The 22,084-nt window shown below is 36.6% G+C and overlaps 1 protein-coding gene and 1 long non-coding RNA gene across 4 annotated transcripts in view; one reads left to right on the forward strand and one right to left on the reverse strand.

The window, feature by feature from the left end:
• The window catches only part of PRCP (prolylcarboxypeptidase), an 80,633-nt gene that overhangs the window by 35,922 nt on the left and 22,627 nt on the right, over positions 1–22,084 (forward strand). For all 3 annotated transcript variants that reach the window (XM_078340115.1, XM_054241860.2, XM_002754749.7), the window contains exons 2-6: positions 7,331–7,471; positions 13,803–13,904; positions 16,888–17,069; positions 17,344–17,501; positions 18,185–18,354. In XM_078340115.1, the coding sequence (XP_078196241.1) occupies positions 13,809–13,904; positions 16,888–17,069; positions 17,344–17,501; positions 18,185–18,354 (606 nt within the window). In that variant the 5' untranslated portion in view covers positions 7,331–7,471; positions 13,803–13,808. The remainder of the gene's footprint in view (positions 1–7,330; positions 7,472–13,802; positions 13,905–16,887; positions 17,070–17,343; positions 17,502–18,184; positions 18,355–22,084) is intronic.
• LOC144578094 (uncharacterized) lies at positions 1,303–21,127 on the reverse strand. Its single transcript, XR_013523203.1, has 4 exons — positions 20,913–21,127; positions 18,915–18,976; positions 9,483–9,574; positions 1,303–3,705 (listed from the first exon to the last, which is right to left on the reverse strand). It is a non-coding gene; the product is annotated as an uncharacterized LOC144578094 (long non-coding RNA).

The following is a 22,084-nucleotide window of genomic DNA, read 5'->3' on the forward strand; positions in this document are numbered from 1 at the left end:
TTAGTGATTTTTCCTCTGGGGCCCAGAGTTCTTGGTTAGAGGAAAGGAAGGTTATTAAGCACTGCAGAATTTTTGGAGAGGGTGTTTTCCCTCCCCATTTGGTTACTAAGCACATTTTTTTTCCACATGTAGGTAGATGCTGTTGTTGTATTTATATATACCATTAATGAATTTTTAATAGCTTCTTATATATTTTCTCAAGCACTGGCTACTAATGTATAACATATCTGTGATAATTTTAACTAAATTAACAAGGGAACCTCATACTCAGAAACGCAAGAATCACTTACTTAGAAGATTTGAACTGCTTCACAGTTTAACAATTATCTGTAAAGTATCTGCCATGTACAAGGGCACCGTGGTAGCTATTGTGTTCTTGCCTGTCAAATTATCTGAGTATAGGAGACTGGGGCACCAAATTTTCCCAATGATGGACTCTCCCATTATCACTTTTTTTTTCTCTTCCCTTCCTCATTTACCATTTTCTTTTTAATTAAATTTATTTCTAAGGTCTCATTTTTAAGATTAGGGGCATGTTAGGACCAAAAAAAAGCATAGGAGTCAGGGAATGCCGTTCTCTCTCCTGGTTAACACTTACATAAGGTGTATAAAGAGGGGCAGTGTCTTATTACATACAAATATGATTGTCTTTGAAGGATATCTCTGAGAGGACTTCCATCTTTTTTGTTAAGATAGATACTCGACCTTCTAAGGTTGGTAATGAAGAGAGCATCTTTGTGGGAAGAGAGGACAGTTCTTTTCTGGACTCTCCTTCCTCTTGGAGGGACTTGTAAACATTTCTTTTGCCACCACCACACTGTCACTGGGGGATACTAATTCCCCTTTAATTCCTTAAGTCAAATTTAGTCTCCAATACTTTCTGGTAACCTCACTGTACAGATGAGTAAAGGTAGAATATTTAAGCAGGATTTTTGAAAGGCTTTGACATAATAAAGAAGAAATAAACCAGGGGTCATCCACGAGCCAGAGATCTGACTCATAAGATGTGGCTTTGCTCTCTGATCTTGTCCTAGCTCTAGGGTGCCCATGTGTGAGGGACAGCTTAGTAGGATCCCACTCCTAGACAGCCATATTTCTCCAACTGTAGATCTAGGGCTTGTCTAAACTCCACCTTTCTTCCACATTTTAGTCCTTCTTTGGGAACCTGTGTTCTTCTAACAGAAAGGTGTTCATCCTTTCAGGGGATATCAAGCTTGCCCAGAAAGTTTTCAGTCTCCATTTAAGAACTCTAGTGGAATGTAATACCACAATCCCCGATTAACATAGGACAGACACATCAAATGGGAGAAAGAGGGTCTTATTTTATTTTAGCATCTCTGCATTAGAGTTGGAAATCAGAGCACATGCAAAAACTCCTTTAAGATGCTTTGATTTATTGGAGGCATTAATATTTTTGGTCATGTATATCTCTGGGTAAACTTTTTGTATCTTTAGTAAAATTTCAGTTAACTGTTATTAGATATCTGGGTGCCTGAATAAATCCAACTACATACTGAGTTTTCTAAAACCAAAGACTGCCGAGAAGGAGTCAATGTGATTTTGGGTTTTATCAGTGTCCTAATGGAGTTTGCAATAGTAGTGTAATAACAATTATTGTCAAGTCAGAGAAGAGACCCACATTCCACATATTCTGCAATGTAACTGTTAGTAAATGGCTGGGATATTTGTCCTTTATTTTGCAAATTTAGGAGAAAGATACTCAGAGTGTCCCTTACCGAGGGTTGAAGTTTATAGTCAGCTTTATTTGCATGAGCCTGTTGTAATGCAAGGAGCAGAAAGATCTGGGTTTTCTTGGAGGTGGGATTGGGTAGGGGTTAAAAGTACATGAAAAAAATTACATTTGATTCCTAATTATTCGTTACCTTACCTTGGCAAGTTATCTGGTCTCTCTGAGCATCAGCCTTCTTATTTTAAAAATGGATGATGAAAGTGCCCCCAGAGCATAACTGCTGAGAGGGGGAAGGGATCTGCGTAAAGCAGCAGCATGGTGGCAGACATGTGGTAGGTGCTCTGCGTTATTCCCTTCCATCCCCACTTCTCCCATCCCCACTGCCCCTAACTTGCCAGCAAAACTAACAGATGTAATGTTGTTACTGATTTTTTCTGGATGCGAACTTTATTCTTGAGTGGCTTTAAGTCCAAATAATTTGTACAATAAACATAATTTAAAGGATGCTCGCTTTTCTTCTTGCCTACCCATTCTCACAGATCTATTTCTTCTCCACATAGTAAAGTGGAGAAGCATGTTTTGAAATTTCTTGGATTATAAAAAAAATTAAAGAAATTTCTTGGACTATGTGCTAGAAAAAACTGCTGGGCATGACCAGAGAGGTTTGTTTCCTTTCTGAGGTCACACTGTGTTGCCTTTACAGTGCTATTATTTATTTTAATTGGTTCAATAAACCAAATTGCAAAAATAAAGTTCTAGCTTTGCCTCAGCCTTGTGACCCTAGCCAAGTCATCTGACCTCTTCGAGCCGAATTTCTTCAGTTGAGCAACACAGATGCATGATTTCTAAGGCCCTTGTCACCTTTTTGTTTTGTGATTCAAAAATCTTTATTTATGAGCCCAGAACAGGAAGTGGCATGTGGGTCCCACTTCTCAACAGCAGAGAGCATACTGCCCCTAGTGTGCCTGGCCATTTGGTTTTGAAATCTAGCCAGAAGTTGATATCCTTGAGGATAGGAAGGACCCAAGGAAATTCTGTTAATTCGTGTTATGCAAAGGACGTTTCACTACGTATTTCCAATTGTTTAGTACTTAGGTGAAGCACTACGAAAATAGGAGATTTGAAACATTCTAAGGTGCTGTAATTCTGTGAAGAACTTAATCTGCCTTCCGTCTAAGTACTCCATGCTTAGGATTGGTATGCAAATGGATGGAGAAGAGAAGTAACATCTTTTAAGCACGTATATATCAGGAACTATGCCTGGTACTTTAGGTGCATTTTTCGTATCCTCACAGCAATCCTCTAAATTTTATGTTGTTATCCTTATCTTATACAGGAAGATACTAAGGTTCAGAGAGGTTAAGTGATTTGCCCGAGGCTTCACAGAAGAGATTCAAATTCATGTCTGTTAACTCCCAAGTCTACTTTCTTGCCAGTTCCTCTCTCTTTTCCCCAGTCTTAATAATCAAGGACAATTGCTAGGAGCAGAAGTACCTTGGGCACGGCCACACAAGGGAATTTGGCTTTCTCTGGTTCTAAAGTTCTTGTGGCCTTTGTAATTCTAGATGGAAGTGTTTCTCTGGCAAGAACTTTTTATCAGTTATATTAAACATGACTGATACAAATACCCACGTTTTCAAATTTGAAAATTTTAGACTGGATTATTAGTGTTTTTCTTTGTGGGCTGCTTTTAAAGGCCACAGCAATATTTCATTTTACATGAAGACTCAGTTCTGTAGGCAGTGGGTGAGGTGAAAATCATTAGAGCAAAATTATCTTCAAGAATCTCGTGGGAAGGCATCTTGCTCGAGAGCCATGAGCTTTCTTTCTTTAAGTTCTCCCTTGTTGAAACCTGCTGAGCTTCAACAGGTGTTCCTGTGGTGCTTTCTCACATTGAGTGTCAAATGATAGAGTTAGCTTATATTTGGGGGTATGTTCAGTGGTAATTCAAATCTTTAGACACCAGAGTCTCATTCAGCATAGCGAGATGCTTATGGTATTAGGTATTCTGAAACCTAGAACAAGAGAAGGAATAGCACATTAATGTCTTATTTTGATGCTTATTCTAACTCAGTGGTTTTCAAAACTTTACAGAATCGCCTGTAGGGCTTGTTAATAACAGTTTACTGGGTTTTACCCACAGTTTCTGATTCAGTAGTTCTGGGATTCAGCCAGAGGGATTGCATTTCTTTTTTTTTTTCTTTTGAGACGGAGTTTCGCTCTTGTTACCCAGACTGGAGTGCAATGGCGCGATCTAGGCTCACCGCAACCTCTGCCTCCGGGGTTCAGGCAATTCTCCTGTCTCAGCCTCCTGAGTAGCTGGGATTACAGGCACACGCAACCGTGCCCAGCTAATTTTTTCTTTTTTTTTGGTATTTTTAGTAGAGACGGGGTTTCACCATGTTGACCAGGATGGAGGGATTGCATTTCTAACAAGCTCCCAGGTGATGCTGATACTGCTGGTCTGGGGACCACACGTGGAGAACCACTGTACTAACTTAATGCAAGCAGGTGGAAACACTTGTCCATCTTCCTTTCACTATCTGTCTGCTTCTCTTGCCCTTTTATTTTTAGGCTGAGTGGATGTAGTTGAATTAGTTTAAGTTAAATGCAGGGATTGTAGCTCAGCCAACTCTTTTTTTTTTTTTTTGAGACGGAGTTTCGCTCTTGTTACCCAGGCTGGAGTGCAATGGCGCAATCTCGGCTCACCGCAACCTCCGCCTCCTGGGTTCAGGCAATTCTGCCTCAGCCTCCCGAGTAGCTGGGATTACAGGCACGCGCCACCATGCCCAGCTAATTTTTTGTATCTTTAGTAGAGACGGGGTCTCACCATGTTGACCAAGATGGTCTCGATCTCTTGACCTCATGATCCACCCGCCTCGGCCTCCCAAAGTTCAGCCAACTCTTTATCCCATTGCTTAGTTTAGTACTTGTCCCAGAATAAGTGTTCAATAGATGCTTGTTGAGTGAATGATTGAGTAACAGGTATAATGGAAGAGTTTATAGCACATGGACATCATTATAGCATACCTAGTCCATACAAACTGCTTATATTCCTGAAAAGTAGACTGTCTTTAGATTAGAATATATTTTAGGACTACATATGGTGATGATTGTAGATACCAGGAAATATAAAGTTAGGTACAGTTTTGAGACACTTGCATTTTGGGACCTGTGGTATAAATGGGAACTGTGTGTTGATAGAGCTGGGTATAGGAAATCCCATCTGTTTTATAATGACCTAGGCAACTCTTACAGGACCTGGTTTAGGTCAGAACTAAGCGTTGCTCCTGGAAGACTGGAGCAGCACTGAAACAGCCTAGGTCTGATCCAGACTGGGTGCCGCATTCTCACTTCTGTCCTTCCAAAGCACTGAGGAACTCAGCCCCCATAATGCAAAAGACTCAGTGAGACTCCGTACTGTGGGATAACTGTAAATTCAGATAGTTGTACACGAATCTTACCATGTTATAGTATTTGATAAGTAATTTTAAATAGTAAATTCAAAAAACTCAAAGGGTAAAATAATCTAAAAAATATATTTTAAGTTCAGTTTAAGAAATCATTTTCTTATGTAGCCAAAACAATTTCACTTTTAACAAAATGAACAGGCCTTTAGTACAAGTTGAGTATTCATTCTCTGACATGCTTGGGACCAGAAGCATTTCAGATTTTGGAATTTTTTTTTTTTTTTTTGATTTTGTAATAGTCACATTGCAGTTACTGATTGAATATCCCTAATCTGAAAATCCAAAATTTGAAATGCTCTAATGAACATTTTCCTTGAGTATCATGTTGGTGCTCAAAAGTTTCAGATTTGGAGAATTTTAATTTTGGATTTTTGGATTAGGGATGTTCAACCTGTATCATTTAATACCCAGTCCATATTAAAATTACACATTTGTTCCTACATTGTCATTTATATCTTATTTGTTCAAACTAGGATCCAGTCCAGGGTCATGTATAATGAATGTCTGGTTATTATGTTCCTTAAAATTCATTTTATCTAAAATAGTCCTTTCTCATGATATTGCCTTGTTAATTGTCCTGTAAAATGTTCTATCTTCAGATTTATCTGTTGTCCCTTTAAAGTATCTTCAACTTGCTCTTTTACCTTTGTATTTCCTGGAACTTGGAAATTAGATCTAAAGGCTGGATTAAGATAAAATGGAACATTTTTGGCAGGAATACATCATAGGGGGTATGTACTTCATCTTTTGCCACATGAGGAGATACATAATCCCTGCCTGCTCTACCATTCATGATACTAACAAAATTGATTACTAGTTTAAAGTGATGACGGCCTGATCCTTCCATTGTAGTTATGTTTTCCCCTTGTGACCAAAGAGTATGCTCTATGGTATTATTTTGATACTAGATGAATGTTAATTTTCATATTATCCATTTTCCTAATGCTTTTAACACCAATTGATAATTCTTGCCTGAATCAGTAACTTCACAGAACTGTCATTATTCTAATTCTGTCATTCCTTCTACATTAGCTGACATTTGACTAAACACAGCTCTTCTTTATTAACTGGGACTATTCAGTGCTGTCAGATACAGTTCTGTTGGACAGGCAGGTTAAATGTTGAATTTTTTACTTTTTAATTCCCAATTTCCCCAAAGTAAGGATTTGATTTAATTGATAACTTAAATGGTGGCAAATGAAACTTTTCCTTGCTTTACTTTTTAAAAATATTTTTGTGGACTAATGGAGTTTCAATTAACTACAGTCATTATTCTTTTTATGTTTAATTTGTTTCTGTTTTAGGTTCAATTTGTTGAAATGATAGTCCCTTGTAGTTCCGCCTATGTTCATTAAGTACAACTCTTCATTAATTTTGAGCACTTTCTTGGTTCCTTGCATAGCAAGATACGTAGGCTTATCTTGCAGCTTCCTTGTCCCAAATGTCAATCAGCCTCTTCACTAATAAGCCCTAGTTTCTTTTGGTGGAAATGGTACAGACACAAAATTTTGGAACTTAGAATGTCTATGGTGTGCTGGGGTGACAAAGTTTATGGTAGTAAACCTTTTCAGTTGTCTATTTAATTCATGAATTTTCAATATTGAAAGTTTGTATAGTGAAAATTCAGATAGTAAGGGATATTTGTATTTTGAAAAATAATGTATTACGTACTTAAAAATTGCTCTAGGAGTAGATTTAAGTGGTCTTACCACAAAAAATATAAATATGTGAGACAATGCTTATGTTAATTAGCTCAATTTAGCCATTCTACAGTGTATACATATTTCAGAGCATCGTGTTATATACACCATTTGTAAAATTTATTTACCAATTAAAAAATACATTTAAAAACTAAAACAATGGGTTCATATTCTATCAGCAATTTAATTTTAACATTATGTTTTTAAGTAGCTACTGGATTTTATAATTGTATTTTTTCTTTTACATTGAAAATCTTGACCACCAATAGCAAACATTGCTTTATTTTATAATATAAAGAAAATGATTTCAAAATAATATCCTTATTGCTATTAATAAGAAAACAATGAACTTTAAAATTTCTTGTGATTATTTTTATAGTATAGGTTGATTTTAATGGAAGAATTAATTTTATGTTGATCTCATTTAATTACTTTCCTTTGAAATATGCTTTGTTTTGTTTTTATCACAGGTTGATCATTTTGGATTTAATACTGTGAAAACCTTTAATCAGCGGTATCTAGTAGCTGATAAATATTGGAAGAAAAATGGTGGATCGATACTTTTTTACACTGGTAATGAAGGGGACATTATCTGGTTTTGTAATAACACGGTATGTGCATATCTGTGAAATTCCAGTGCTCAGTTTGCCTTTTATTATGATAACCTGGAAGAAATGTTTTGCAGTATATATGACCAAGGATTACTGTGGTTAATTGTAAAGTTCTGTAAAAAATAACAAAAAAATTAACTCACTAATAATAGAAAAATAGCAAAAGTACCTAAATAGGAAGTTCATAAAAGAATTAAATACAGATATCTAATAAGTCTGTATATTCAGCCTTAAAGAATTACAAGTGAAAAGAATAATGTACTATTTTTGGATAATAGAATTATTTTATTTTATTTTTCATGGATTACCTGAACATCCCAGAGAACTGAATTTTGCAAATTTTTTGTTTTTCTTTGTTTTGTTTTTAAAATCTTAGCTTACTTCTGGAGTGAACAAGGTTATAAGGGAAACAGGCATAAAATGTTACTGTGTATAGTTTATTTTGATTATGGTCTCTAGAAGGTAAAAACAAGGACAGGAATTTCTGTATGTTTGTTTAGTATTATATTGTCAGTGTCCAGGACTGTATTAGGCATATAGAATGTGATAAACACCTGTTGAATGAGTGAATGAATAAAACCTGAACAAAGCCAATGCAAATGAGAAAAGATATATAAATAAGATTTGGAAAAGGTTAAATTGTAGCTACATTTTAGTTTAGCTTTTCTGTTCTGCCATTTTTCTTTTATTTGTGAGGGTTAGGAATAGTATATAGCCTGTTAGCTTGCTTTCCTGACTATATTTTCTATCACTTTTTATAATGCTGAAATCCATTAACAAAACTTAGTTTAGAAAGACATGTGAAAGGAAGAAATGCTCCTTTTCAATGTGTCACTGCTGAGACTAGAAAATGCCAACTTTCTACCAAAAAGCTAGTTGTGAACTACCTTAAAGTGGGGAATGAATTCTGTATTCTCTCCAATGCCAATGTCTGGCATGGTGCCTGGTAGTCAGGAGGGCTCAGTAAATGTTTGTTGAACTGGTATATGAATTGAAACTAAAGATATCAATCCAATTACATTGTTATTGCATTTCTTATTTCTGGTTAAGAATGTTAAGAATCTGAGTAAGTTAGTTGAAATAAAATACTTCCCTGAGAAATGAGATCCTAGGAGGCTTATTGCTTTTAGGTCAGTGACGAATGAAATCAGGACCTCCTTACCATCAGATTCCTGTTCTGTTATTCTGTGAAACAACAGAGTCTGCCTTGTTTATTTTCTCCTTTTTGTGTGACTTCCTTTTATGTGAAGGCCACAGGGCAACTTCTCCTGTCCAGTGATTTTTCCAGTTCCCGTTCTCTTTTATTATAGGCAGGGAGCTGTTCCTGCCTCCACTAGGCACTACTCTGACAGGCACTGTGGCAGAACTTAAGGCTTGCTGGGGAATCTCCATTCTCAAAAGTGGTGGAAAGGAAGAGATAACTCAGTGTAGGAACAGTTCCAAAGAACTGCTAGAGGCAGATCCTAGAAGGGCAGATCTTGGCCCATCCCCAGCCCCAGAGACCTTCCTTGACATACTAAAATGTTCCAATGCACATTCACTTCTGGACATTAATTTACTGAGAGGCAGCATCGTACAGTGGTCAAGGGTGAAGGCTTCAGCTAGACTGACAAGGTTTGAGTGCTGATTTTGTCACTTTGCTGTGTGACTTTGGGTAAGTTTCTTGTTCTGTGCCTCAGTCTTCTCATCTGCTAAATGGATACAGCAATAATAGCTAGTTCATAGAGTTGTGTCAAGATTTAAAGAAGATTAAGGGACTTGCAAACCCATAATGTTAAAAGATGTTAATATATTATGTAGACCTCTTTTGCAAAATAAGAATACTCCTGAAATAGGTCACTTATTACATTGTGAACTAGTTCAATGAAATTGCCTCCTCTCAAAGCCTGAAGTTGACTGCACAGAGGTCTGGACATTTTAATGGATGATCTTTACTCTTAAGATACTCAGGGTCTGGTGTGTGTGACATATATGTAAGCAAATTTTGCAGCACAGTATCCAGGATCTATACCTAGCACAGTGGTGTCGAGAAGCAGGAGTGATCAGCGCTTCCAGGGTGGGGCAGGCAGAGGTGGGCATGCTTGAACTGGATGTTTGCAGGATCTGTAGATAAATGACAGTGAATGAGTAGGTCCTTAAGAGAGAAGGTGGGGTTATTTAAACTGTCACAAATAAATGGTTAAATTTTCTATCCTTACATGTGTACAACTCTTCCAATTGTTCATTCATTGATGAAAACAAACAAAAACACTTGAGATTCTTAGTCTTTGTTAGGGAGCAGCAACACACTAAAAAGCAACAATGTGCACTGGAATGATAGTTTTCATCTGTGCTTAATCTAAATCTAATTGATTGACGTTGACTGCCTAGAATGCTTTGTTGAGAAAAGATTCTGAGGCCACAACAGAATAAGTGAAAAAAATGAAGTGATTGGCTAACGACCAGATATAGATGTTGTAGCAAGGAGACATTTAACAGCTCTTGATGTTGGTGGCCTGGAGCTAGATGCCTATGTTTGAATCTTGGCTCTGCTGCTTACTAGCTGTGTGAATGTTGAAGGTTATTTGTGCCTCATTGTTCTTGTCTATAAAATGGGGGTAATCAAAGTGCCTATTTCATAGATTGCTATGATAATTAAGTGAGTTAATACATATAAAATGCTTAGAACAGTGCCTGATACATTATAAACACTCAGTTAATATTAGCCTTTGCGAGCTATTATTTATTTTCCAATAAATAAAATAAATTGAAAGCCCCTAGGGAGTTTAGTATGCCTGTTTGTTTTCACTTTTATGTTGTCAGTGTCTATAAGTAGACAGCTTCTTTAGATACCTTTAGCTCTTTCCTAGAAGATTTGGCAAACAGTGCAGTTTGAAGACCATTTTTTTTTAAAGTTAAAATTATGTTTTATTTTAAATTTGTTTTCTCTCCATTGTGTGTATTTTTTTTTCTTGATGTTTATTTTAGGTTCAGGGGGTACATGTGCAGATTTGTTAACTTGGGTAAATTGTGTGTTGCTGAGATTTGGTGTATGAACAATCCCATCACCCAGGTAATAAGCATAATACCTGATAGGCAATTGTTGAACTCATGCCCTACACTCATACTCCCTGCTCTGTTAGTCCTCAGCACCTCTAGTAGTCACTCAGTGTCCGTTGTTCCCATCTTTGTGTCTAGGTGTATTCAGTGTTTAGCTCCTGCTTATAAGTGAGAACATGCAGTGTTTGGTTTTCTGTTGCTCTACTGTGTCACTTAGGATAATGGCCTCCAGCAACATCCATGTTACTGCAAAGGATATGATTTTGTTCTTTTTAATGGCTATTTAGTATTCTGTGGTATGTATAGACCGCATTTTCTTTAACCAGTCTACTGTTGAATGGTATCTAGGTTGATTCTGTGTCTTTGGTATTGCAAACAGTGCTAAGATGAACATACAAGTGCATGTCTTTTTGGTAGAATGGTTTATTTTTATTTTAAATTTTAATTTACTTTTTAATTTTATTTTTTGTAGAGATGGGGTTTCACTACGTTGCCAAGGCTGGTCTTGAACTCCTCGACTATAGTGATCCACCTGTCTTGACCTCCCAAAGTGCTGGGATTATTTTTCTTTAGGCATATACCCAGTAGTGAGGATTGGTGGGTTGAGTGATAGTTCTATTTTAAGTTCTTTGGGAAATCTCCAAACTTCTTTCCATAGTAGCTGAACTAAGTTAGTATCCCACTAACAATTTATAAGCATTCCTTTTTCTCCACAACCTCACCAACATCTGTTATTTTTTAACTTTTTAGTAATAGCCATTCTGACTGGTATGAGATGATATCTCATTGTGGTTTTGATGTGCATTTCTCTGGTTATTAATGATGTTGAGCATTTTTTCGTGTTTGTTGGGCTTGTGCCTGCCTTCTTTTGAAAAGTATCTGTTCATGTCTTTTGCCCACTCTTTAATGGGGTTGTTTTTTCTTGTAAATTTGTTTAAGTTCCTTACAGATTCTGGATATTAGACTTTTGTCAGATGCATAGTTTGCAAATATTTTCTCTCATTCTGTAGGTTTTCTGTTTACCCTGTTGATAGTTTCTTTTGCTATACGGAAGTTCTTTAATTTAGGTCCCACTTGTCAGTTTTTGTTTTTCTTGCAATTGCTTTTTAGAACTTAGTCATAAATTCTTTGCCAAAGCTGATTTCCAGAATGGTATTTCATAGTTTTCTTTCTAGGGCTTTTTTTAGTTTTCAGTTTTACATTTAAGTCTTTGTCCATCTTGAGTTGATTTTTGTATATGATGAAAGGAAAGGGTCCAGTTTTAGTCTTCTGCATATGGCTAGCCAGTTATCCCAGCACCATTTATTGAATAGGGAGTCCTTTTCTCATTGTTTGTTATTGTTGACTTTATTTAAGATCAGGTTGTTGTAGGTGTGTGGCTTTATTTCTGGATTCTCTATCCTGTCACATTGGTCTGCATGCCTAGTTTTTAATCTGATGTTTTGGTTATTGTAGCCTTGCAGTATAGTTTGAAATCGGGTAGTGTGATGCCACTGGCTTTGTTTTTTTTGCTTGGGATTGCTTTGGAAATTCAGGTTTTATTTTTGCTGTTGTTGTTCTATATGAATTACAAAAGTATTTTTTCCTAACCCTGTGAAAAATGATGTCAGTAGTTTGATAGGAATAGTATTGAATCTGCAAATTGCTTTGGGTACTATGGCCATTTTAACAATATTGATTCTTCATATGTATGAACATGGAATGTCTTTTCATTTGTTTGAGTTGTCTCTGATGCTTTTCAGTAGTGGTTTGTAATTCTCATTGTAGAGATGTTTCACTTCCTTGGTTAGCTGTATTCCTGGGTATTTCATCCTTTTTGTGGCTATTGTAAATGGGATTGTTTCTGATTTGGCTGTTAGCTTGATTATTAATGGTGTATAGACATGCTACTGATTTTTGTATGTTGAATTTGATCCTGAAACTGTACTGAAGTTGTTTTGTCAGTGCTGGAGGCCTTTTGGTGGAGTCTGTCGGGTTTTCTAGGTATAGTATCATATATATCATCTGCAAAAAGAGATAGTTTGACATCCTCTCTTCCTATTTGGATGCCTTTTATTTTTTTCTCTTGCCTGATTGCACTGGCTCCAACTTCCAGTGCTATGTTGAATGGCAGTGCTGAGACAGAGAATCCTTGCCTTGTCTTAGTTCTCAAGAGAAATGCTTTCAGCTTTCACACATTCAATGTGATGTTGGCTATGGGTTTGTCATAGATGTTTCTTATTGTGTTGTGGTATGTTCTGTCAATACCTGGTTTATTGAGAATTTTTACCATGAAGGGATTTTGAATTTTATTGAAGGCCCTTTCTGCATCTGTTGAGATGATCATGTGGTTTTTATTTTTTAATTCTGTTTATGTGGTGAATTCCATTTATTGATTTGTGTATGTTGAGCCAACCTTGCATCCAGGAACAAAGCCTGTATGATTCTGGTCAATTAACTTCTTGATGCTGCTGGATTGGTTTGCTAGTTTTTTGTTGAGGGTTTTTGCATTTATTTTCATCAGAGATATTGGCCTGAAGTTTTCATTTTTTATTGTGTCCCTGCCAGGTTTTGTATCATAATGATGCTAGCTTTATAGAATGAGTTAGGGAAAAGTCCCTCCTCCTTGATTATTTATTTATTTATTTTTGAGACGAAGTCTTGCTTTGTTGCCCAGGCTGGAGTGCAGTGGTACTATCTGAGTTCACTGTGACCTCTGCCTCTTGGGTTCAAGTGATTCTCCTGCCTCAGCCTCCCGAGTAGCTGGGATGACAGGCACATGCCACCATACCTGGCTGATTTTTGTATTTTTAGTGGAGATGGGATTTCACCATGCTGGCCATGAACTCCTGACTTCGTGATCTGCCTGCTGGTCTTGAACTCCTGACCTCGTGATCTTCCTGCCTCGGCCTCCCAAAGTGCTAGGATTATGGGCATGAGCCACTGCACCCACCCTCCTCCTTGATTTTTAAAAGTAATTTCAGTAGCATTTGTATTGGCTCTTTGTAGGTAAAGACCATTTTAGATGTAATGTTGATTCTAGGGCTAGTGTCAGGATAAAAAGATGTGGATGACTAGTAAATGAGCAGCCTGGGATTATTTTTAATTGTTTCACTCATAAAGTGTGAGATTGCTATGTAACAATAAGACAGCAATTATATCATTTATTGGTAGAACAAACATAAATTGTGCAACTTTTCAGGGTGCTCTTTTTTGGTCTGGCTTAACATCTATTTCAAATGGTTTGCCAAAAGGTTCAGTGACTTTTTTTCACCTACTGATTTTATCCTGTGAATTTGTAAACTCTTCTTAGGGTTTCATGTGGGATGTGGCTGAGGAACTGAAAGCTATGTTGGTGTTTGCTGAACATCGATACTATGGAGAGTCTCTCCCATTTGGTGACAGCTCATTCAAGGTAAATATACTTTTTACTTTTAAGTTACAAGTTTTTTCTTTTCAGTTTAGAATAGTTTCTAAATTACATGCCCCACTGTGAGATAACTTTAATTTGAAATGCCTAAAAGCTCAATAGTTTATATTTAATCATTGCCTTTTAGATATAATTTGAACAGATTGAGGGTTTCTTTTTTAGCCATTTTATTATAATTCTTAATGTTAATCAGTTTTTAACTCAGTATGCCTCAGGCAGTTAAATCTTACTCTGTGGCTACAGAGGCAGTACAGGGAACTTTTTATTATTTCAAAACTATCAGTAAACAATTTCGCTTTATAAAGTGTACACTTAAATTATTGAGCCTTCCACTGGAAAATATCTAATGAGCATAACAAATTTGTGTGGTGTTTTAAATAAAATCAATAAAATAAGGACAAATAAGCTGTGTGATGCATTAAGGCCCACTGACGCCTTGGATTCCCTTTCAGCCATTCCTGTTCTCACAGGAGCTTTGGCCTTTGTCACAGACTCTGCACCTAATAAATCAGGAAACTTTTCCTTCAACTGAGTCATTCATATACTACTGCCCTTGTGACTCTGGCTATAGTAATTTGCCACGTGTACTATTATTTACTTAATATTTTTCTTTTTTTTTGAGACGGAGTTTCGCTGTTGTTACCCAGACTGGAGTGCAATGGCATGATCTCAGCTCACCGCAACCTCCGCCTTCTGGGTTCAAGCAATTCTCCTGCCTCAGCCTCCCAAGTAGTTGGGACTACAGGCGCACACCACCATGCCCAGCTAATTTTTGTATTTTTAGTGGAGACGGGGTTTCACCTTGTTGACCAGGATGGTCTCGATCTCTTGACCTCATGATCCACCCGCCTTGGCCTCCCAAAGTAATATTTTTCTTTAATCAACTCACTTTTAAACTTAGCATTATCTTAACCAAGGACTCTATGTACTGGTAATTCTTTCCAAATTACACTAAAATAAAACAATAAATGTTCCATTAAAAATGTGTGCTTCCTAAGACCACCAGTATATACATATGCTTTGGGGAACTCTCAGCTGGAAGGACTTGGGGCCAGTCATTTACTAGGCTGCCTGTTTAGAAAGGAGTTTTTATTTTTAAAAAGGAGGTTTTACTATCACAAATTCCAAATAAATACATGAGTAAAAATAAGTAAAAAATGTTGTGTTATAAATAGAAAGTGGGACAGTTTGCTGATATTTTTTGGGCTGTATGGGAAATTCTATTCTTTAGCTTGGTATTTTGCATAAATACCTGATTAAGGGACTTGACAGATCCTGAAGCTATTAGGAAGCAGTCAGCTTGTTGCAGATAGAAATATAACTTCCTCTCCTAGGTTCCTGTGATTGATACTGTGTTAGCAAAATGAAGCTAGGGGTTCTTTTTGATATACTTCTTTCCCTTTGTGTGCTCACAGACTCTGTCAGTAGCATGAGGGATGTTACAGATATTATGCAAGGATTAGGAAAAAAATTACGCTCGACTGTACAGAGTGCCATAAAAACTGAAGTAAAGGATAGCGACAGACAGGGAGAGAGGAGGTAAGAAGTTAGAAAGCATACATCTTGGAAGCGTGGGAAAGCTAAAGGAGTAGGTGGCATATATAGGAGAGAGGAAAGATGAGATCTATGTGATTCAGTAATATGCAAGATGATGGAAGGAATCAGAATGGTGAGACCAAAGCATGAATGTCAAACAGGGTAGCCTAATAGAGGTATGTAGCATTAGTTATCTATTGCTATGTAAAGATGTGCCTCAGACCTTATGGCTTAAAACAGTAATAAACATCTATTACCTTATAGCTTACATGGGTGAAAAATTAGGAGTGGTTTAGCTAGGTGGTTCTGTTTCAAGGAGTCTCATGAGGTTAGGATGTCAGCTGGACTTGCAGTCATCTGAAGGCTTAACTGGGGCTGGAGAGCCTTTCTACTCATATGGAGGATCACTCACATGAGAGATAAACATGCTGGATGTTGACAAGAGGCTACAGTTAAGGACCTACTTGAATTCATTACAAGGCAGCTAATTTCCCTCAAAGTTGACAGTGCAAGAGAGCAAGGTGGAAGCTGCAGTGTTTTTTAATGACCTAACCTTGATAGTCATATATCATTATTTCTGCCCCATTCTGTTCATTAGAACCAAGTCACTAAGTTCCATCCAAGTTCAAAGGGAGTGGAATTAGACTTCACCTTTTAAAGGAAGGAATGTCAAGAATTTGCAGACATATTTTAAAAGACCTTAGCCTCCTCAGCTCGGCTGGACACTGAGCTTCACCTTCTTATACTATAGTAGGTAAATTGTCCTCATGTAGAGAGCAGGATGATTATGAGACTTAACATTATGAGTTTTCCTTTTCTCAAAGATCAGTGTCTCTTGTTGCCTGTTTTCCAATACCTGAAAATAGATTTTTTTTTCTTTCCAATTTTATGGTTGTTTACAATAGGCAGGCTACTTCGTTTCAGTTGTTGATAAGGCCGAGGTCACATACAATCTTTCTGATGAGGAAGGGTGAGTTTTATTTTTACTGGCAATTCTTACCTCAATTGTCCACAAGATTGAGTTTATGTTTGCCTATGTGGTCGACAGTTTAAATGTGCCAAGATTGGAAACAAAAGTTATAACAGTTATCTATTAAGCTTAGTTTATATTTTATCACATTTGCTATTAAATTATACTTATAGTTTGTTTCTATTGTTTCTACAACCTTAATAAAGTCTTTGGTAAATAGCATTTAGTAGAAATTACACTTGCATGCAAAATACATTATGTTTTTCCACAAACTTAAAATCATTTTCATGAGTTGTTTAAATCCGCAAAGCTATTGCTTTGACTAGGCGTTTTAGCTCAATTGCCTAGAAATTCTATTTGGAGAAAAGCTTATCTGACACTGGTTCTTTTCTGGATCCATGCTATTCCTAAGCTGCTATTATGTGCACATTTATACCCATGTTCTTTGTTATTTTTCTTTAGGATTCCAGACACTTGAATTTTCTGACATCAGAACAAGCTTTGGCTGATTTTGCAGAGTTAATCAAACACTTGAAAAGAACAATCCCAGGAGCTGAAAATCAACCTGTCATTGCCATAGGAGGTTCCTATGGTGGCATGCTTGCAGCCTGGTTTAGGATGAAATATCCTCATATGGTAGTTGGGTAAGTGCATTTATGTTGGACATGAGAGCTTCTTAATGATTAATCTCAAGGTAAACTTAGAGATTCATTTTGGGTAAAACATGTTCTATTCTATTACACTGAGTTTTCTAGCTTCTGTCTCATTAACAGCTATGTTATTTTTCTCACCATTTTTGTTTATTATAAGTTTCAACTTTAAAACTTGATTTAGATGACATATATACATGTGTATATATATATATATATATATGTGTGTGTTTTTCTTTTTTCCTTCTTTGATTTTCTTGCCGTTTAGAGCTCTTGCAGCATCTGCCCCTATCTGGCAGTTTGAGGATTTAGTACCTTGTGGTGTATTTATGAAGATTGTAACTACAGATTTTAGGAAAAGTGGTCCACATTGTTCAGAGAGCATCCACAGGTCCTGGGATGCCATTAATCGATTATCAAGTACTGGTAAGGTCTAATTAAGAGAATGGAATTGTGTACTTTTTTAGCCTTTTATTTGTTAAATTCAGTAGTTGTCATTTTTTAAGTAAACAGTATATTAAAGTATAAGGTACATACAGAAAAGTATACAAATTGAAATGCATAGCTTGATGAATTTTCACAAAGCAAGGACATAATGTAATTAGAATTTAAATCAATAAAGGACATTGTCAGCATCGCAGAAATCTCCTTGTGCATTTTCAGTCACTACCTCCATACCTACCCAGCAAAACCAAGTCCTCAATTCTAGAACCATAGATTGATTTTTACTTGTTCTTAAATGTTTTAGTAATTGGAATTACATAGTATGTCTTTTTTTGTGTCTACTGTCATTTGCTTGGCACTGTTAGATACATCCATTTGTTTTATTTAGTTTTAGTTTATGTATTCTTGTTGTTTGATGGTGTTCCTATTTGTTCATTTTAATGGTATCTTAAAAAGTAGGAATAATTCTGAATACTCACTCTGGTAAACTCTGTGAGGATAGGCAACTTGTCTATCATGGGATTCTCCAGTTTCTCTAAAAATATTCTGGGAAAGGGGGTGTAAAAGATTGAGTTTTCTAAAATACTATGTGAAGAATAAATGATCTGTAAAGCCATCTGTTGACCAGTACCTTTTAGATTCCAACAATGCGATTCTATTCCTAGGCAGTGGTTTGCAGTGGCTTTCTGAAGCCCTTCACTTATGCAGCCCATTAACTTCTGAGGACATCCAACATTTGAAAGACTGGATCTCTGAAACCTGGGTGAATCTGGCAATGGTGGACTATCCTTATGCATCTAACTTTTTACAGCCTTTGCCTGCTTGGCCCATCAAGGTAAGAGGAAAATGTCTTCTTATCATTTTTAATAACCCACTTCTCATTTTTTTTAACATGAATTCTCTGGCTTTCTGCATCAGAGAAAGTCCCAGTGACAAAAGGGCTCTGGAGTTAGTCCAACCTGATCCAGAATCCTGTGTTCTGCTACTTTCTGGTTATGTGGGCTTGAACATGTTACCTAGCTTTTTTGAGCCTCAGTTTCCTTATTTGAAAATTGGAGGTAAAATTTATTGATTATAGAGTTGTATGAATTAGAAGTAATACCAGAAGTTGCTGTTAATGGAATAATTACCATTTGTCAAATCCTGGGCTGTACACTTTGTGTGTATAATTTATTTAATCTTTGTGATATATGTGTAACCTGGGTCTGTGTAGTACATGATTGGTGCTTAAAAATGGCAGTCATGATCATAGTTCTGTGATCTAGTCAGCTGTGAAAGCATTCTAAGTGCTATACTCAGTGTGAAGAGTGACCCCATGCAGCACAGTAGAGTTGAAACAACATCAAATTCAGTTCTGAAAGTGAGAGTTTGGTCCAGAACTGCTGCTTCACTTACCAACTATGTGATCTTGGGCCAGGTGCTTTTCTTTCCCCATCCTCTGTCTTCCTCTGTTTGTGCTGAGAATAAAATAAAATGTTGGATATGAATCACTTTGGAAGTATAAAAACATATTACAATATAACTTTTAAGGTTCTTTTTATGTCAAAATTCTTTCTTATTATGTTCATTTTAAGCATTTCTTTGTAAAGAACTATCCTTTTAGTTTTAAGAACAAAGGCTGGCCAACTTGATGGTTAAATTTAGAGAATATAACCAACTCTTCAGCTAGAATGAGTGTTGGAAGTGAAAATAATATTGGTGATATGAGAGCCGGGTTTCAAACGGGCTTTAACCACCCCTTTGAATTATTGCATGTATACCTTGCTTAAAAATTTATAACTAAAAAAGTTCATTTGCTATTATTTTTCTTCATTTAAAAAGTAAAATGACTAATAAGTGTCTTGCATATATCAGGTTGGAGGTCAATAGGTATTGAATTCGATTGAATTTTGATAATACAAAGTTGTTAAAAAGAGCAGATCACTTTTATGTTAGAAAACCTAAATCAATAGGCCTGATGTGGTGGCTCATGCCTGTAATCCCAGCACTTTGGGAGTCTGAGGTGGGACGATTGCTTGAGATTAGGAGTTTGAGACCCACCTGAGCAACATAGTCAGAACTCATCTCTACTAAAAATAAAAAAAATTAGCAGAGCATAGTGAAGCGTGCCTGTAGTTCCAGCTGCTTGGGAGGCTTACGCGGGATGGTTGCTTGGGGCTGCAGTGAGCCTTGATTATGCCACTGTATGCCAGCCTGGGCGACAGAGCTACACCCTGCCTCAAAAAAAGAAAAGAAAGGAAAAGAGAAGAAAACCTGGATCAAAATAATAAGGAAAAAATAAATCTAAACCAGTTCATTTCATAAACGTCTATGTGCTAATAATGCCTTATCTGTCTATATTATTTTACTATTTACAAAGTACTTTCATGTGTGCTGTCCCACTTAATGTTTATAAAAGTACTGTGTAGAAAAAGAGGTATAAATCAAGATTTATGGAGAAGAAATTAAAGCTCAACTAAGAGTTGGTAAAAGTGGGATTTGAACTTGGGTCTTCATTGTTCAGAGCCTATATCTACTGCATTGCATTGGATTAGGAGGAAACTTGACTGAAGTTGAGTGACCATAGCTTGCAGTGTGACATCTATCAGATTTAACTCTGTATCTGTCTATGCACAAGGTGAGAATTATATTTGCATCTTTATTCTCACTTGAAGAATGAATGCGTTGTCAGATGATAAAAACATATGGGGAATTCTCTTGTTATTTAGAACAGAGACTGACAAACTTTCTCCATTTAAAGGGCTATGTTTTAGGCTTTGCAAGCCATATGGTTTCTGTCACAGTGACTCAACTCTGCAGCTGTAGCATGAAAGTAGCCGTAGATAATATGTAAACAAATGAGGATGGATGTCTCCAATAATACCTTATTTGTGAAAATAGGCAGTGGGCTGGATTTGGCTTGGGGAATTGTACTTTGCCGACAACTGATCTAGAAAAAGGCTGGAGAAATATAGCTGTTTAATGTTAGTTGGTGTACCACAATTTGGAATAGTGAGAAGTCTAACTGGTTTTCTTCCTAACTCTTTAATGTACATTTTGGGATATTTTGCTGTTCAGTCTTACATGTAAATTGATATTTTATCCTTTGCCCTTCTAAATAATTACTCAAAACCAGCAGAGTATACCTCAAATATCTTGTCATCTATTTTTGATTTAATGTAATCCTTTTATCCTTTATATATATGCATTATAAACGTTTATTTTTAAGGTAAGATATCTTTATGTCTTTCCCTCACAATCACCTTTTACTTCTTTTATCCAGGATTAATTCTTGTAATTCTCTTCAGTTATTTCTTACTGACATTATCCTTTCTCTTGACAAACCAAGGAATTCTTGACTGCTTGCATTTATGATTCTGTTTCCAGCCTGCACCCCACCAGAAGTAATCTTACCTCTTGCCTCTTGCTTTGAGAAATTCCATTTGCTCTGTTTTCCATTTTCATCCTATAGTTACCCATTTGATTTTCAGAATTTTTCCACTATGTCTTCCTTCGAAACTTGTAGCTTCAGATCACTTTCTTTCACTGTTCATTCTGTTTCTCCTTTTTTGACCCCCTCTCTGTTCTCCCGACCCACTAATCCCTGGAACACTACCCAGTTGGGGACCGCTCTTTCACTTGGATAGTTCCATTTAACCAGAACTCCTCCTCCCTCTGATACACTTCCTTCTTTTTAAAGGGCTGACTAACAGTGGTCCTTTTCTGAGTCTGTAACTCAGGCTTAGGATGGTGAGATAATATGTAACAGTTGGGTTATGAAAAAAAGCAGGTGATTTCCAATTCTGTCTGGGACCTTGTACAGTTCTGAAGGATCCATGGGCAGCGACTAAATGCCATTTTCCGTGTCAATTCAAGTATCGTTCTTTTTAATTTGTCTTTGGGCTTTGCATGCTCAGACTCCATTTGCTTTTGTTTACTGTTAACAGAAGCTGCAACATTCATGCAGAAATAATTATGGACTTGGCTGGTAGAACACAAGGAAGAAGAGAAAAGGGAAACAGAAAACCCCTCTGTCATTTGACTGTTCTGTCAGCATGAAAACTATTAGGTCTCTTCTCAGCTTAAAGACAGTTTTAAAGGATGAAGTAACTTGTTAATTTTGGAATCATATTTCAGCTGATAACTTCTCAAATATTTTAGCATAGGCTTCTGTGCATATAGATAGATACAGTGAAATAATGACATAAGATGGAAAAATCTCTTCCGTTTGTCTTGCTGTTTGGTAATGTATGCGACCTCTCTGGGTGGTTTAAGCGGTTTAGGTGCATTCTATGAAAAGGGAGCTTTTAATGACAAAACTAATGTGATTATCTGAGTGAGTGTGAGAGGGGTATTGAAGCCTTGGAGAAAGAAAATCTGTTAGAAAAGCTGAATGTATCTGCTTAATCCTTTCTCTAATGTGGATGGACTATGCTCTGAGAGGAGATTGGTCTTTTTTTTTTCCCCAACCTATCTTCTTTCCTTCCTCTGTTAAAAAATTCTCTTTGACCCCTTTTTCTTTCTCTTATTTAAATGTGTACTATCATAGGTAGGAACACTTAAAGCTTTTAAACAAATCATCTTCT

This window comes from Callithrix jacchus, chromosome 10 (assembly GCF_049354715.1).
Source record: "Callithrix jacchus isolate 240 chromosome 10, calJac240_pri, whole genome shotgun sequence".
Lineage (NCBI taxonomy): Eukaryota > Metazoa > Chordata > Mammalia > Primates > Cebidae > Callithrix > Callithrix jacchus.